The 16386-nt window shown below is 40.1% G+C and overlaps 1 protein-coding gene across 1 annotated transcript in view; it reads right to left on the reverse strand.

The window, feature by feature from the left end:
- LOC145446626 (uncharacterized) overlaps positions 1-16386 on the reverse strand; it is a 37573-nt gene that overhangs the window by 7749 nt on the left and 13438 nt on the right. The window contains exons 10-24 of the mRNA XM_080324973.1: positions 15712-15818; positions 15527-15652; positions 13291-13441; positions 12892-13229; positions 8825-11402; positions 8586-8695; positions 8410-8529; positions 8170-8323; positions 6541-6884; positions 2835-6486; positions 2678-2773; positions 2050-2168; positions 1853-1981; positions 1636-1789; positions 588-928 (exon numbers count right to left, since the gene is read on the reverse strand). Coding sequence (XP_080181099.1) covers positions 588-928; positions 1636-1789; positions 1853-1981; positions 2050-2168; positions 2678-2773; positions 2835-6486; positions 6541-6884; positions 8170-8323; positions 8410-8529; positions 8586-8695; positions 8825-11402; positions 12892-13229; positions 13291-13441; positions 15527-15652; positions 15712-15818 — 8519 coding nt within the window. The remainder of the gene's footprint in view (positions 1-587; positions 929-1635; positions 1790-1852; positions 1982-2049; positions 2169-2677; positions 2774-2834; positions 6487-6540; positions 6885-8169; positions 8324-8409; positions 8530-8585; positions 8696-8824; positions 11403-12891; positions 13230-13290; positions 13442-15526; positions 15653-15711; positions 15819-16386) is intronic.

The following is a 16386-nucleotide window of genomic DNA, read 5'->3' on the forward strand; positions in this document are numbered from 1 at the left end:
GACTTGACTAGAGTCACCTTCAAAAATCGAGTGACTTGACTTGACCCGAGTCACCTTCAAAAATCGAGTGACTTGACTTGACCCGAGTCACCTTTGAAAATCAAGTGACTTGACTTGAATCAAAATGTGCAATGACTCGAGATGACTTGTGACTCGAAGGTACTGACTTGATCCCAACACTGCCACGAACATTAACGAGGAAGGCCGCGTTCCAATATAACTGATGTTCGCGTGCAGTCTTTAGTAAGGATTCCCGCATACGACATGTAACCAGAGTACAAAAAACTAGTTGACAATATTGAACGACCGCAGATCTCTGATTGACTTCAATAGCTGCTGTAAATAAATTCAATTAATACTGTTTTTAGACTCTATGCTTTAAACTTGAAGTTTACATTAAATACAATGGATTCCTTGTATAGGTGGATAAATACGCGATTGAGGTTTAATGTATAATGTATATATTCTGTAATCCGGCCCGCCTAGTGCTTCATTTTCCCATATCCGGCCCGCCGACCGGAGAAGTTGCCCGCCCCTGCTCTATTGGAAACATCGGAAAGACCATGATGCATAAAATCGCATCCTACCTGATTGTACTGTTGTCTTAATGCTTGCGAATAATTCTTAAGGTTCACATCGATTTGGATGCCGTCTCCCGATAGATTCTCGATATCAGCAGCGCCATTCGAATCTCCGATAGAGAGACTTATGATTTGTGACACTGGATTTCTTGAAGATGGGAACAGCTTGTTGTCCTTGAAAGTTATGATTGATATTTTTGAGTCACTTCCTTGACCTTGGATGTCCAGAGCTTGTTTAGGTATTTGAATTTGGAGCGATGAAGTGTTGTGATTCAGTCCCCCATTTACATTATTCGGTAACGGTATGATCTCGACATTGAACTCATCTTTTGATATGATGTAAGAGCCTGAAGTAAAGTAGAAAACAGTAAGTACCTGGAGAAACGAAGTTTTATAATGAAGGTATAATATATTTCAATTCATGGGACTAAATGCACGTGCTCTATACAATATACATTATTGTGGGGGATGTAAGGAGTGATGCTGAATGCATGATATAGATGTATTAGTATTCTAGAATGTTGTCGATACAGAATACTAGCTATTGCATCGTTAGAGTCATGCACTTACTTTTACTGACATGGCCAAATTCCTGATACTATTTCCATCAACTACACCGCTTGCTTTTTGCAATCAATATAATCAGACATTAATTGGCGATGATAATGGGTTCTGAGATATATTGACCAAACTGTCGAGATAGTGGCTTATATTGTTAGCAGAGTGCACTTCAATAAAATAATTATTTTCACAAGCAGCTTTTGATAATAGTAGATCTTTCTTTTGAAAAATATTCCACTAAGGTTCTGATTGCCTGTCTTTATGCTATTTACCATCATCGATATTCTTGAATACTTGTGATCGATAGCCTTCATCAGTTATGTCATATTTGACGCCCACATTCCAATTAAGCCAAGGAAAAATTCAGGATGTAAAAAAGTGGTTTTCAGATTTTCACTGTTCGGAAATATACGTATTACATATTTCTTATCTGAATATCGGCTAATACTGAAGTAAATATCAGTTATCAACATATGCTGTGTGAGAGACATACCTGAGGATATGTCCTGCTTTAGAACAAATTTTTCCAAGGATTTGCCAAGGTTTCTCAGATTGTCAGACTTCAAACCTGAGTCAGAGAACCCCTCAAACATATTGGTTGCCTTTTCTACATTGTCAATAAATACATCTGTAGTCGATGTTTGAACCTGAGGTAGAATCATAATAAAATAATCAAAAATAAGGACGGCTAACACTCACAGGAATCTTACCTGTCCTGATAAATTAGCAACTGCAGCCAAAATGTCAGAGAATGTAGCTGCTTCACTCTCACTCAGAGTCTGGTTTGCAAGCAGATTCAAACGGAGAAGGGTGTCGTCTCTTGTATCAGATGACACGTTCTGTACAAATTCAGTCAGATTTTTCAACAACGAATCACACTTCTGTTAGTTACATAATTACCCCATACCTGCAACGAAGACAGTGTCTCTACTACTGTCAATGAACAATTCTGAGTCAAGATATTGCCCCAATTTCCAAAGCGATCGCAATAACGAATAGCTTGTGGTGACGGAGGATTACTGCTCCCTGTGAAATAGGTGATATTATGGTGATATCAGTGTGTATAGTATTTTGTGCTCATGATTTTTCATTGAATGACAGGTTTATTAATTGCTGCAGATGATACTACACAAGTACAAGGAGAGGTGTTAAGTTGCTACTGATAACTGCTGATACCTGATACAAATATAGTTTTTGTGTAGTAGTATACTAAACCAAATCAAGGACTGTGCTCAACCCAATGGTCTGAACGGAGTTATGCAACCACTGTCACATTAAAATAATCCTTTGCCTAATGCCTATCTTTGATTTTGAAATTTGTCCGCTGTGACGTGGTTTGCGTAGGAAAAGCCGTGATATATGCGACTGCATTGTTAACGATTTCTTTCCTTGCCCCACTTTTCAACTGCCTGCACCCATCTACCCATCAAATTGAGTTTCGTGTGTCATATTGTAGTAATAGCTGAGCAATATCAATAGAGACAGCAACGGAATTCAAAATATAAATAATCAAGTCATAACAAGCTTCGTTATACCTGCTCCACTGCATTGTTCTTCTGAAAATGCCAGCTCTCTTCCTCCAGTAAGTGGAAAAGCGAAACCCTCCTCCTCTGATCTTGAACAGTTTACATCTTAGAAACAACATTCTCATGAAAATAAATGCCATTTATCATCAATAAATAGAACTCCTACTTGATGGTGTTTCCGTTGTTGAGGTTGAAATGAGTGATTCAGTCGTCATTGTGGTCGGTACTGAAGACTGAGTGGACACTGAACTGTTAGTTGATGGTAGTGTTGAACTTCTAGTCTCATTTGGATCTGTTCCGGTCATTATGGTCACTGTAGACTGAAATTGCGAATTCACTGTCGTCTCAAGAAAACTGGTCTGATTTGTGGCTACCGAAGTGACGGAAGGGACGGGCACACTCATGCTGCTCTTCATAACAGTGATAGATGTCATTGATGATGGAGAAGTGGTGTTCAGGTCTGGTTCTGATGTGGCACTAGTTGATGCCAATAATGGTGTTGTGGATAACAGTTGCACAGTTGAGGGTGGTGAGCCTGTAGATATGTCAGCCTCTGTACTCGCATATTGCGAATGCATGTCAGTCGTTACTGTTGACTGTGTGTTAGACACGAGAGACTGATTGGTGTGCGAGTCAGGGTAAATGGATGTGTCCTGCATTGTTGATAAGAATTGTGGAGATGTTTGCTGTGTGCTTGAATCCGATACAGAAGACGTATTAGATTGAGATGTACTTTCTGTGATGGAGGCTTCAGTGTTGGATAAGGTTATTGGAGATTCAGATGTTATGCTAGGAGAAATATTGTTGGCTGTTGAGGAAGTAGATAAGCGCTGTGCTGATGACTGCTGTGACTGTTGCGGTGTTGATGTGGATGGTACTGTTCCATTAGTGATTTCAATACCCACGGTCGAACTGACTTTTGGGGTAATTTGAGGATTGCCAGTCTCAGGGGTCAATTCAGTGGCTGGTCGAATGGAAGATTCAGTTGTTGGCTCATCCATGGATGCTGTGGATAATATTGTAATTCCAGTTGATCCCATGGTGGAATAAACTTCGGTAGGTGATTTGGTTGCCTGACTCGTGTCGTCGCTTTTAGAACTTGCAATAGCTGTTGAGCTTCCTGTATCCGGCACAGTTTGAGGTGCGCTTGATGAAGATTCAGTCACCATAGATTTTGTAGATGATTCCACCGATGATATCGTTGATGCAGAAGCACCGTGAGAAGTCTGAAGTGCATCTGTCACTTTTTCTGTGCTGTTGTCAGAAAGAAATGATGCAGTAGATATTGAAGTAGCTTCACTAGTTCTCTTTGCATCTTCCGTTGAGACAGTTAAAGGGACTGATTGAGAAGCACTTGGCATAGGACTACTAGATAATGTAGACTCGTGATCTGTCATCATTGCTTTGGTGGAGAAATCAATTACAGTTTGAGTCGATAATATTGCAGTTGGTGTTGAAACGGTATAGGTGACTTCAGCAGTTGTTTCAGTTGATCCGCTTGAATAATCACTTCCAGAATTCGTCTCAGATGATGACGAAGTGGGAAAAGACTTGGTAGACATAGACTCTGACGATGGTGTGGATACGGTAATAGTTGTGACCGGTTCGCTTTGCACATTTACAGACGATTTCGGGATTTCTGTTGACAGTGTGGAACTAAATTCGTCAGCGGATGTTTGAGTAAAGAGAGTTGACCCATCGGTTGCCGAGATTGGAATAGTCATGGAGGAGCTATCAGTTACAGGCTCAGTTCTAGGTATTTCAGATGTCTCAGACACTGTTGATTCAGGAGATGTTTGTGAAACAACTGTCAACTGCCTCAAACTTGAATCTGTAGTTGCCAATTTTGCAGGGTTGGTGACATTTGTTGTCAGGGTCACTTGATTAGTGGCTGGCATTTCAGTTAGGGTATCATCCGTAGCACCTGCCGTCGTTGCCGTACTAGTTCGGTCATAATTTGCTGAATTATCACTCACCGGCTCAGTGATAGATTTTGTAGAGGATTCTACAAGTAAAGTTGTTAGTGTTGATGTGTATGTTTGATCAGTTGTTTCAGCACCTGTTGTTGTGTCTATTGTATTGTTCACTGCTTGTAGAGTCGACATCAATGAAGTTGCTTCTGTGGCGTCCTTTGTGGAGATAAATGATGCAGGTGACTGAGAAATGCTTGTATGATCCACAGTGCTAGTAGACGGTAATGTGGTTTCCGAGGAGCCTGTTGAGATCAATTGTGTGGAATATTCAGTACTTGAATGGGTCAATATATTTGTATCTGATTTTGTTGTTTCTGTAGGTGCGGTAGAAGCTCCTGTTGAGAGCAGACGACTAGTGCTATCACGTTCAGTGATTCCGACAACTAGTGAAGGGTTATCAGTCATAGGCTCACTAGCTAGTTTCGGAGATGATTCAGAAGGTAATGCAGATACCGTAAAAGCTTCAGCAGATGTTTGTAAGTCAGCTGTCATGTGTATTGTAATATCACTTCTTCTTGAAGTTTCATCTATTGTGCTGGATGTGATTAGTGCAGTGGCATCCTCATCTGTTGATGCTGTTGACGCAGACATGGAAGAGTCGGCCAATGTTGGTTGGTTAGAATATGCAGCCATGGTTGATTGAGTCAGCATACTTGAGTATGAGGACGAAGTTGCAGATGAGATCGTCGGAATAGAACTCTGAACGGATGTTTTGGTTTGCCAATTTGTTCCATCAATTGTTTGTGCCTTCGAAAGTACACTATCAGTGGTTATTTGAGTACTATACTGTTGGGACGATACAGTTTCTGACATTGTGGTGCTGGTTGGGGACTGGCGTACCATTGAGGATAGTTCAGACGCTGATGATGTCAAAGATGAGGTGGAAGCACTTAACATACTTTCCGACTGATGTTGAATGGTCGACATTGAATTCATAGACGAACCAGTGGCGAATGCTACTGATCCTACAGTAGTTGGGACAGTTTCAGTTTTAAATGATGAAATATCGGTGGATATTTGAGAAGTGTATGACGGAATTGATATAGATTGTGACACCAGTTCAGATACAGTTGTGCTTGGGGAAGGTTGACTTACAGTTACAGAGGATTCTGACACTGATGATGAAGGAAAAGAAGCGGCAGTAGTAGATGAATCAGCAGATGTAGGCAAGACGCTTGCCGATTGATCCTCCACTCTGGCACTGGCATTTCCCATATCAAGAGTCGACATAAACCCAGTCACAAATTCAGTGGTGCTGACATTAGTCGACGATATGAGTTTGCTCGAATATGATGTTAGTTCTGATGGTCCACCAAAAGTAGTTGCTGAGGATGATCCAGGACTCGGTATTATTGAGGTGGGATTTTCGACTGTTTTAGTTGAAAGAAATTCAGAACCAGTGGAATAATCCTCAGTGGATGAAGATGGTAGACTTTCAGTTCCAGGTGTTGAAATCAACCTATCCATTTCAGTTGATTTTGTGACTTCAGAAACGGTTTCATCAAAGGTACTAGTGATCATGGTTGATGTAGAAATATCAGTGACAGTGCTAGTTAGAGAAACAGACATTTCTGATGCATAAGAGATTGATTCTGTTATTTCCCGGTCAGGTGTACTCAAGTCTGTGACATGAGGTGACTCAGATGGGTAACTTGACATCAACTCCGTTGTTGTCCCTGGCTCAACGGTGGTTTCCGGCACATCACTTATAGCGAGTACCGTTAGATGAGTCCATTCGCATATCCAGTCGTCACCACCGCTATCAATCATTGTACCACCTTCTGTAGACCATTCCTTGTTAACCTCATCATAGTACACACACCGACCTTCCTTGTAGACTGAATCCTATGAAAATCGAAATTTAGAATACAATGCTTACACAATTTGTGTTTCTCCTACCTGATAGCCGAAATTTATGTTGATTGGAGATGTCAAATTTGATACTTTGGCTTCACTTGTGCTGTCTCCGATACTTATCGATATGATTGGACTGATGGCGGAGCTACCCTGCGATGAGGGAAATAGATCTTCAGCATCGGCGAATACTACAATTGCCACTTTCATGTCGGCCGATATTCCTTCTGACTGAAACACCTCCCGAGGCAGGGTTAAAGTCAAGTTTGAGGCTGAGGGCGGGAGTAGCTTTTTATCTTGTGCGCTGTCACCGAATGTCAAAGATGAACCGTTCACTGGGACGGGAGTCGCTTTAGCCGAAAAGAGTTCCATCTTGGACTCAAAAGATTCTAAAAACACGTAGTCAAGAAAAATATTGGTAAGGACTTTCACAAATATGTTCAAGTAAGATTGTAATCATCAGTAACAATGTTTAGAGTAGTGGTTCTTAACAGGAAGCATTTTCAGGGGGTCCGCGAAACCTCTAAATGTGTAAAATGGTTAAGGAAATCTAGAGGCAGTTTTGCTTCATTAATGTTCAAACTTCATGACTCACATCAATAGAATGACCGTCTGAGATGAGATATCATACTGCTGTAAAAACTATTTCAGAATAACTTCACGATGATCTGCTAAATAGCATTGACTAGGTTGGACGAAGTGTTGGGATGACTCGAGTCACCTTATGCGTATGACTTGACTTGACTCGAGCCACTTTGCAAAAAGGACTTGACTTGGCGTTTCAGAAATGCGGATTGGCCCTTGACTCGAAGCAATATTTACGTGTCAATTTCAAGTCATCAAGTAATTGATGTTGACTAAATCCCTGTATCTTGTATAAGTTTGAATTGGTACAAATCGCTGGGGTGACACGTGAAAGCAACCATTTACTCAATGATTGTGCGTTTTACCGACCCTCCATTGTTATATCGCAAATATATTGATCGCGAACGCAGTGATCGGGCGTCGGACCTTAATACAGCTTACTTGTTGTGAACTAGTCGTAAAGTAATATATTAGCAATGTATTTCTATTCTATAAGCTGCTCACAGTGCCGAGTGTTCTCCTTAACCAACCCTCTTGTATGATTTAAATCGAACGAATATCGTCCATACGTTTATAATTGTATATCATGGATATGTAGGTGGGTAGGGTCGGCTATTGCACCATATAATTTTTTCAACTTTCTAAGGTTTCGTATTTTATCCTGTCTTTTTGCTGATAATTCTAGACCAGGGCTATCCAGCGCGATACGCCTTTACACTTTTCTGTTTATCACCAGCCTACAGTCAGCATTTGCAAAAGATAGATGACGGTTGCATGATAATTGAGCTGAATTAGAACTAAAACTGGAGGTGGGATCCGCAGGGGTCTGTGACGGTCCTAAAGGGGTCCGCGAAGAGAAAGAGATTGAAAACTACTGGTTTAGAGAAACACATGAACCCTTAGTTTACAGATCAAGTTTGAGGCGAATGGTTTCCAACAGAAGTAAAGAGCATCATATTACAAGATGATTTAAGTACGAGTCGTAAAATATTTCAAACATGACCAGTTATGATTCGAATAACACGGACATCTATATCAAGTCAACGGCACAATTGTTTTAAGGATGTGAGATCTCTGAGAAATACTTGCCACTGCCGGAAGAGTGAAATTTTTGAAGAATTCTGGTAGCAGCATTCAAAATTGTTGATCCAGCGTCGACATTAGTACTGGTTGAGTTCTCAGTTATTTTCCCCAACAAGTTTTGAATAGTCGACAAAAGTGAGTCTGCTTCCTCGGTATCAATCTAAATATAATAAAGTGCTTGTCAAGGTAAGATTTTTGTTAGATATCTATGTTATAAGAAAGTCATGAGAGGTGTAGCCAACTTACCTTTGTTGCATCCTCCACGATTTGAGATAATTTATTTGCACTCTTGTCAACTAACGAAGGTGACAAGTCAGAGAATCCTGATACTGCTAGTAATATTGCCGCCGACTCTCCCAAACTGACCTTTATTGGAGTGTGCACAAACATCTCGTCATTCAGAAAATATATCACTATCTTACATTAGAAGCGGTATTCAACAGATCCACAGTTTCCAAGGAGCAGTTGAGTTCTTTTGGTTCTTCCCACATTGTGCTTCGATTGCAATACCTAGTCGCCCGGGGTCTATCATCTAAAACAGCAGAATTTCAGTTGGAGAACTATAGGGATCGTATAAGAGATCACATTTTGTAAATATACAACACTTTAGTCATATATTTTGAATGGAGCCCTGCAATATATGATTGATTCATTCACTAACCCGTTGAACTACAATTTTCCTTTGATCTGGCATAATGACCCGTCTTTGTCTTCTCGAAGGATGAATTGGCTATCACGTCACCATCACAATACGTTTCTGGCGCAATAGTGGCTTCGAAAATATCCGCCTCGGATGTCGTGGGATTTGATGAAGCAACAGGCCCGTCAGTGACAAATTTAGTGGCATCCAGTGTTTTAGCTGCATTCGTCCTGGTGAATGCATGAGACTGCTCAACAGCATTATCCGAAAAACTTTTCATCGGTGTAGTTTCAAATGCTGATAGAGTCCCAGGGCCACTACTAATGTCTTTCAATGATGTTGTGGTCATATGATCCACAATGTCTGTCATTGTACTTGCCGTATTGATATCAATCCGGCGATATGTCGTAGAGCCATCAGTACCAAATACTGTAGAAGTTGGATGTAATGTCAAGGGGTCTTGTTCTGTTCCTGCAGATAAGTCTGGCAAGGTGTGAAGACGATCAGTAGACCTAATATCAGTCGATACTTGAGAAGTATAAGACGGAAATGACTTAGATTGAGATGAAATTTCAGATGGTGTTGATTCTGACAGTGGAGATGCAGGTGAAGAGGTGGCAGAAGCGGTAGATGGAATGGAGATCTTTGCTGATTGAGCATCCTGAGATGACGTGGATTCCATAAAAGAATCTGACGATAATCTTATAACAGGGATGCTTGTTACAGGCTGAGCAGACAATGTTGATGTAGTAATATCTTCGAAAGTCTGCGACACGGCTGTTGACTGACTTGTCTTCATAACGCTTTCAGAAGTCAATACTGTTGCACTGGTATTTCCTATAACAAGCGTCGACATGTACTCGACCCCTAATTCAGTGGTGCTCTCGCTTATTCGTGATACGGGTCTTTTAGATAATGATGCAGATTCTGATGATCCAGCCCAGGTAGCTGCTGAAGATGACCCAGGACTCGTTACTTTTGAAGTGAGACTTTCGACTGCTGATGTTGAAGCGAGTTCAGTACCTATTGCATTACTGTTAGTGAAGGATGATGTTAGACTTGCAGTTACAATGGTTTTGTCATCGGAAACGTTTTCATCGTCTGGACTAGAGACTCTTGTAGCAATATGAGTGTGGGTGCTAGATAAAGAAACAGACACTTCCGATGCATCGGTAATTGATTCTGTTATTGTCAAGCCTGTGGTATGAGATGACTCAAATGGGCGGCTTGACAGAGATTCTGGTGTTGATGCTATCGGTAAAGTTTTTCGTTCCGTTCCTGCAGAAAATTCTGGGATAGTGTTCAAGTTACCAGCGGTATCCGTGTCGGTGGAAATTCGTAGGGTATTAGAAGCAGCTGATACTGACTCTGATACCATTTCAGACAAATTGGTGTTTGTTATGGGCTGAATTACAATCACAGATGATTCTGACAGCGGTGATATAGATGAGATGAGACCAGCAGTAGCAGCAATACTGGATTCACCCGTAGTCATTTCTTGCACATTTTTCATTCCCCCTGTCCTTGATGCCGTAGTAGAAGAAGAAGAATTTTCAGTATAAGCTGATGTTTGGTCTGGAATGATTTTGACAGAATGATCAGTGAATTTAGTCTCAAGTAACATTCTCTGTGAGGTTACAGACGACGTAGAGTGTGAAGCATCATTATCATCTGTAGTTGCATGAGAAGATGTATGTAGTATCCCGTGCTTAATAGAATTGGATGTTCTTGAATCAGTGTTAGTAGTTGTCGGCATTAAAGAATATGAAGGAGTTGATATCTCATGAATGGCATTGGTTGAAAATGACCCATTAGGAATATGGCTGCTAGCAGACAATTCCCTTTCATTGGTCACTAATGACCCATCTGTGATTAAAACGTTTCCAGCGGATATTGGGAGAGGTGTTGTTGTCAATTTACCGGATTCCAGCGTGAATTTTGAATGGCTGACAGTGAGATCAGTTGTTTGTAGAGTCTGCTCAGAACTGCTTGTCGGCCATGTTACAATACCGGTTCCTATATCATCAAGATTACTGGTTGTTTCTTCACCGCCAGAAAAATCATATGTTAATTCCATTAATTTTGTTGAGTCTGCTGATGAAGATATTTCTAATATAGTAGAAGTATCCGTAGCAAGCATCTCTTGACTGGTTGCCTGTTTTTCTGTCATAGAGTCAGTATAAGTTGAGAGGTCAGGTGGCGTGGTGGTAAAGGACATGTATCCGGTACTAGATTCATATTCATGGGATTCCGATGTGGTGGCGGTAACAGTGGAACCTTCTTCCATGGAAGTAGTAGATATCACTGGAGAAGTAACAGTCTCCATTGATGCGAATCCTCCCAATGTAGCATCTGTATTTTCAGTTCCATATTCTGCAGTTGGTGTATTACGAATCAACGGCTCAAACACAGTTGTGTCTTGAGGTATGGTTGTTGCTTCATTTGATGTGGTAGTTTCAGCCAATCCAAACTCTGTCAAGTGCGTCCAGTGACACGTCACTTTGTCATCGAGTATGGACGTGATTTCTTTATTTAATTCCCATTTTTGAAAAGAGTTATTGTAGTAGGCGCAAGCAAATTCACGATTTTCTTCTGTTGTCTGCAACAAAACATGAGGATATTTTATAATTAGTCGAGTTTTTTGATTGGATTTTACGAATTTGAGAGGGTGATGGTCTGAGACCAGAGGTGGAGTTACCGTAGCCCAGGCGTGTCAAACTTGAATTGTGTCGCGGGCCAGATTCAAGCCTTCAAATAGCTCGCGGGCTGGATTAGTCGATGATATTATTATATCTCATGCCCTTGCTTTTCACTTGAATACATTATTATCAAAAGCATACAGGTAATTATCATAATAATATATATTGCATTGCACCACGGATCATAATGGGTTTTATTATAACAATCAGCAACACCTTTATTCGCGAACAATGCAACTGGCCAAAAAACGATGATTGGCAGGTTGAATGCAGTTTATGAACCGCTAAAACAGTGGCGCTAACAACGATATAAGTTGGCACTTGGCCTATTTCTATGCTCGCCTTTGATTTACGTGATCTGGCGTTGGTATTATTTTTTAAATATTAAATCACGCTTCGGAATTCTCTGGAGTCCGGGAGCCTTTTGAGTTGGAAGTGACACAGCAACCACAGAAATTTGAATATTTATTCCTGTGTGCAAAAGACATTCTCCATGTAAACTGCCTATAACGGTTCCACATTGCCGTTTTCACTTCTGTGAATGACTACTTTTCGTTCAATTTTCCCATAAAATCCTGAATTCGGTGTGCAATTTTTTTCCTTCTGGTCGCAACCGCAGTCGTGTGCCAATAATGTTACCATGGACATTGAAGATGCTCGACATTTGCTGTCTTTAGAGATAATTCAACGGAAGTGTCTACTATAAAAAAATAAGTTGAACATTTGTTACACATGTGCTGGATAATTTAGGCATCTGCTCATAATTGCTTCGCGGGCCGGATGAAATCGTCTGGCGGGCCGTATGTTTGACACCCCTGCCGTAGCCTATTCGGAAGAATGCTAATCGTATGATTGAAACAGTTAATCGTGGAACAAAAACCTGTATAAGATTTCCTTCGAGGAATATCCCAAGTGTTCTGGTGAAAATTTTAATCCGGCGAAGTAAGTTGCTACTATTAACAGTTTTTGATTGTCAATGAATAATTCAATTTAATTTATTGCTAAAAAGTTCATCATTTCAACACACCACAAGACGGTGATACAATGAACGACAGGAAGGTGTCGAAACGATTTGGAGTGGTTTTCGAAATCGGCCACCCACCTGGGCCTAAGTGATGTAAAAAGGAGGCATGCACACTGAATGAAAAGTAAAAGAAGATAGTATAAAAGGACAAGTGGAAAAAAGGTGGTATTTGTCAGAAGGCGAGATCAATATGTCCGGTCGTCTGGTACGGTAAACTAGAGGGCTGACTAGTATTGATTCGTATTTTTGATTTTTGTTTTGGGGCTCTTTTAAAATTACATTTTGTTTGAACATGGAAAAGGCCTTGCCACCCATGATATGAATTAATGACACAACAAAATGCTAATTAAAATGCTATTACTTACCTTCAATGTAAACTCAATGTTGATAGGATCGGACAAACCGGATATTGCGTATGGACCGCTTGAATCTCCTATGATCACAGAAATAACAGGTCCCTCAATTTTGATGTCTTCATTTTGAGAAAAGTATGTAGAGTTCTCAAATATTTGCACAACAAGTTTGGAAAAAGTTTTGCTGCGGTTGGCAAGAGCAGATCCTGGAACATGTAGCGATACACGAAGATTAGCATCTTTCGAAAGCTCTTGATCAGTGACATCATCTCCAAACTGTATCCCCGACGAAAGATTTTGTGGTATTGGTATAACCTTTGCTGATAATACACCTCCCACGGCCAGATAAGCTGAACAAAATATACTATGTTGGAAAACGAATACAACTGATAAAATAAAATATCAAATTACGTTCTCCTGCTGCAGAGACATTTTGCCGTAATAAAATACTTGATGTAGACTCCCGTATCTCAGTAAGTGTCTTTGAACCACCCACTTTCTTTGATTGCGACAGAAGATTTCTTGCGGTTAACAGAAATAAGTCAGTAGTTGTGGATGAAATCTAAGCAAAAAGATGGATACAGCACTTTGATAGAAGATGGTAGCAATGCAAACCATTTTGTAAACGGATATTGATTAAAAAATCCTGGTCCAGATTAGGGTTACCATATTTCTGTGACCCAAATTCCGGACACTCTTTAGCGCCGCCCACTAGTGGATTTCAAAATGAGTTATGAGCACATTGTCTGTGAATATGACGTCACACTAGACCTGAAATGGTCACGATCCAGTCCAGGAGTATGTGGCTGTGTGTTGTGTAACCGGGACCGAAACCACATTTTTTCAGCCCATTCCCGCCCAAATAAACAATTATTTTGGGCCCACCACAGGGTAATCGATGCAACTTCTTGGGGGCTTGCTAAATGCATCAGGTTTCTATACGCATCTGTTCGGTTAATTTTTTTGAATGAATTTTGTCCATAATATTGGTTCTTCCATATTTAAGTATATAGTTTGATCCTCTCTCTGCCCACATGATCAGAGTTAATTTAGCGGTAGAGCTGGGAAGGATGATGACTTCGAAAATACAGGGAGCGTAATTGTACACCGTTAAGTCACGTTCATGTCACACAGAAAAGATTGTTTATCAGCACCTTTGCTGGAATTACTCACGGGTTATCTTGGAAGCTGCTTACGCTCAACATCTTCGCAAACCCCAGAATAAAGGCAAACGACCCCCCACGTTTGTAACCGCTTTCTTTGAATAAAGCATTTTAACAGCCTTAACCATATCTAGGAATATACCATTCTCCTATAATTGCGAGTACAATTAGGCTTATTTCAGTAATTGAAGGTTATTTTTATTATATTTTATTATAGTTTTTACAAGGGTGGTAGTACACATATTGAAATCAATAAATGTGCTAGTAAATCGACCGCAGCGCAAAGAAAAATATCATGCAGCGTAAATATTCCCAAAAATATTAATGTTATTATCTCGATTAACGGAAAAATTATGAGCCTACGTCAAGCCTTCAAAATTTTGGACATTTGGGCATATTTCAGAAATTCCTCCCAGACGCAAGTTTGAACAGTGAAATTCCGGACATGTCCGGACGTATGGCAACCCTAGTCTAGATATCTGTGGCTAACATAATCAAAGATTAGAATACTTGATTAAAGTCAATGGTCAATTGGTCATTCACTGCCGCATAACAGCAGGTTATATTCTAAACATTATTGTGAAATGATTACAGTAAAATGTAAACCATTTTGTAAAGAATTATTGATCACATGAGGAATATCTAGTCTAGGTGTCAAGATATCCCAGTTTAATAGTCAACGTACTCGATGCAGACAAGTTGACCTCAAGGGTTGTATTGATCCCTCCCCTTCGATACCATATAACCTACTGTGCTGCCTGTATCAATGTCATTATTGTTTCCGTCTGTTTTGTATTTTATATGGATAAATATAAAGACTCTTCCTCTCTCTAGAATAGTTGATTATGGTTATCCGCCATTCACCACTGACCAACATTGGAGTAGGGGGAGATAGCGTAGCGGAGAGCGGTCCGGGTTCAAGTCCCGTCGTCGATGGTTATTCTGGGCTCCTTGGTCCCGTGTCGCTGATCTTACGGTGACAAAAAAGACCCGACCAATAAATATTAACATCGAAAAGACTCTGACATCAGGCACTAGGCCGAAGTGGATGTCAGATCAACAGACCGCAAGTAGTCATTTTGACATCCTCCTATCTGTTCATTACATCACATTGTGTCCTGTATAATTGCATTGTACATTCTGTGAGTGTCTTGGGCAGATAGAAATATAATATGACGATTATTGTGAAATAATTGGGGGTTACAAAGAGAATGATAAACCAGTTCAGTACTAAAACATTCCCTTTGAAAACACTTCTATTACAAATTGCGGTACAGTTCAATATAATTATGATGATATGCACTGTAATTCGGTTTGACGCTGACATGCATAAATATTGATTCGGCAGGATAAAAAAAACTATTTATAAGAATATTATTTGGTACAACATTACACATGTGATGCTACGCACAGTACCCTGCCGATGATCAAACAACAATATCAAATCAACAATAATTTCGGTCCGTGCTACTTCCAAAAATTACCTCTGTATTCCTTCTACTCATGTTTCGGAGTATACTTGTCGTCATGTTCACATCACTTCCTGATAGATTCCCATTTTGTGATACAGAGAATAGCGACGATGCAATATCTTCCTCTGATGTTGTTTCCTAATGCAGCACATCTAGCATGTTTCACAAGAACTTTAAAAAGTGTTCAAGCGACCTACCTTAATCTGTGACAGGACCTTTGCGTTTGATACGCCACAATCGGAAAGCATAATTTTTCCCCATTTCAAGCTTCTCATGCACAGCCTTGCAGCCAGTGGCCTATGATCTGTGACATAGCATTATTTGATGAGAGAAATAGTGATGAGTGCAGGCTATCTGATGTCTATCGGGTTACATGACTTTATTGATTAAAATTTCTGGAGCTAGTTTTGAGTATGGAACGAGAATGTGGTTACACCCACCAATCCATATCTGGCCTGTTTGTAATAAAAGTTTTGAAGCCCTGCATTTTAGTACGCACACGAGTGAAGATTATTATAGACTTACTGTAGAATCAAAGCTACAATAAAGTTATTCTGAAATCTGGTTCAAGAAGTCACTTAAAACCGCTATGCATTAATTGCTGTATAATCCCGACTCGAAAATACATGAAACGCAATCGAATAAAAAGCAATTTGCAAGGGAAGACATTGTAAATGAATATGTAATCCTTTAGAGAAAATCATCAAAATTTGTTACTCTCCCTCCTTCATAATATTTTTGTTATGTGTACGGTTATCCGCAATAACATCACTTGCAATAACTGACAAGCTAGCGGCCGATAATGATATTAGATACTGCCTATTTCTAACCCTTCCTAGATTTGACATTTTGATGGCAGAAGAGTTCAATCA

This window comes from Botryllus schlosseri, chromosome 9, assembly GCF_051294905.1.
Source record: "Botryllus schlosseri isolate E-star chromosome 9, Bs_hap1, whole genome shotgun sequence".
In the NCBI taxonomy this organism is placed as follows: Eukaryota; Metazoa; Chordata; class Ascidiacea; order Stolidobranchia; family Styelidae; genus Botryllus; species Botryllus schlosseri.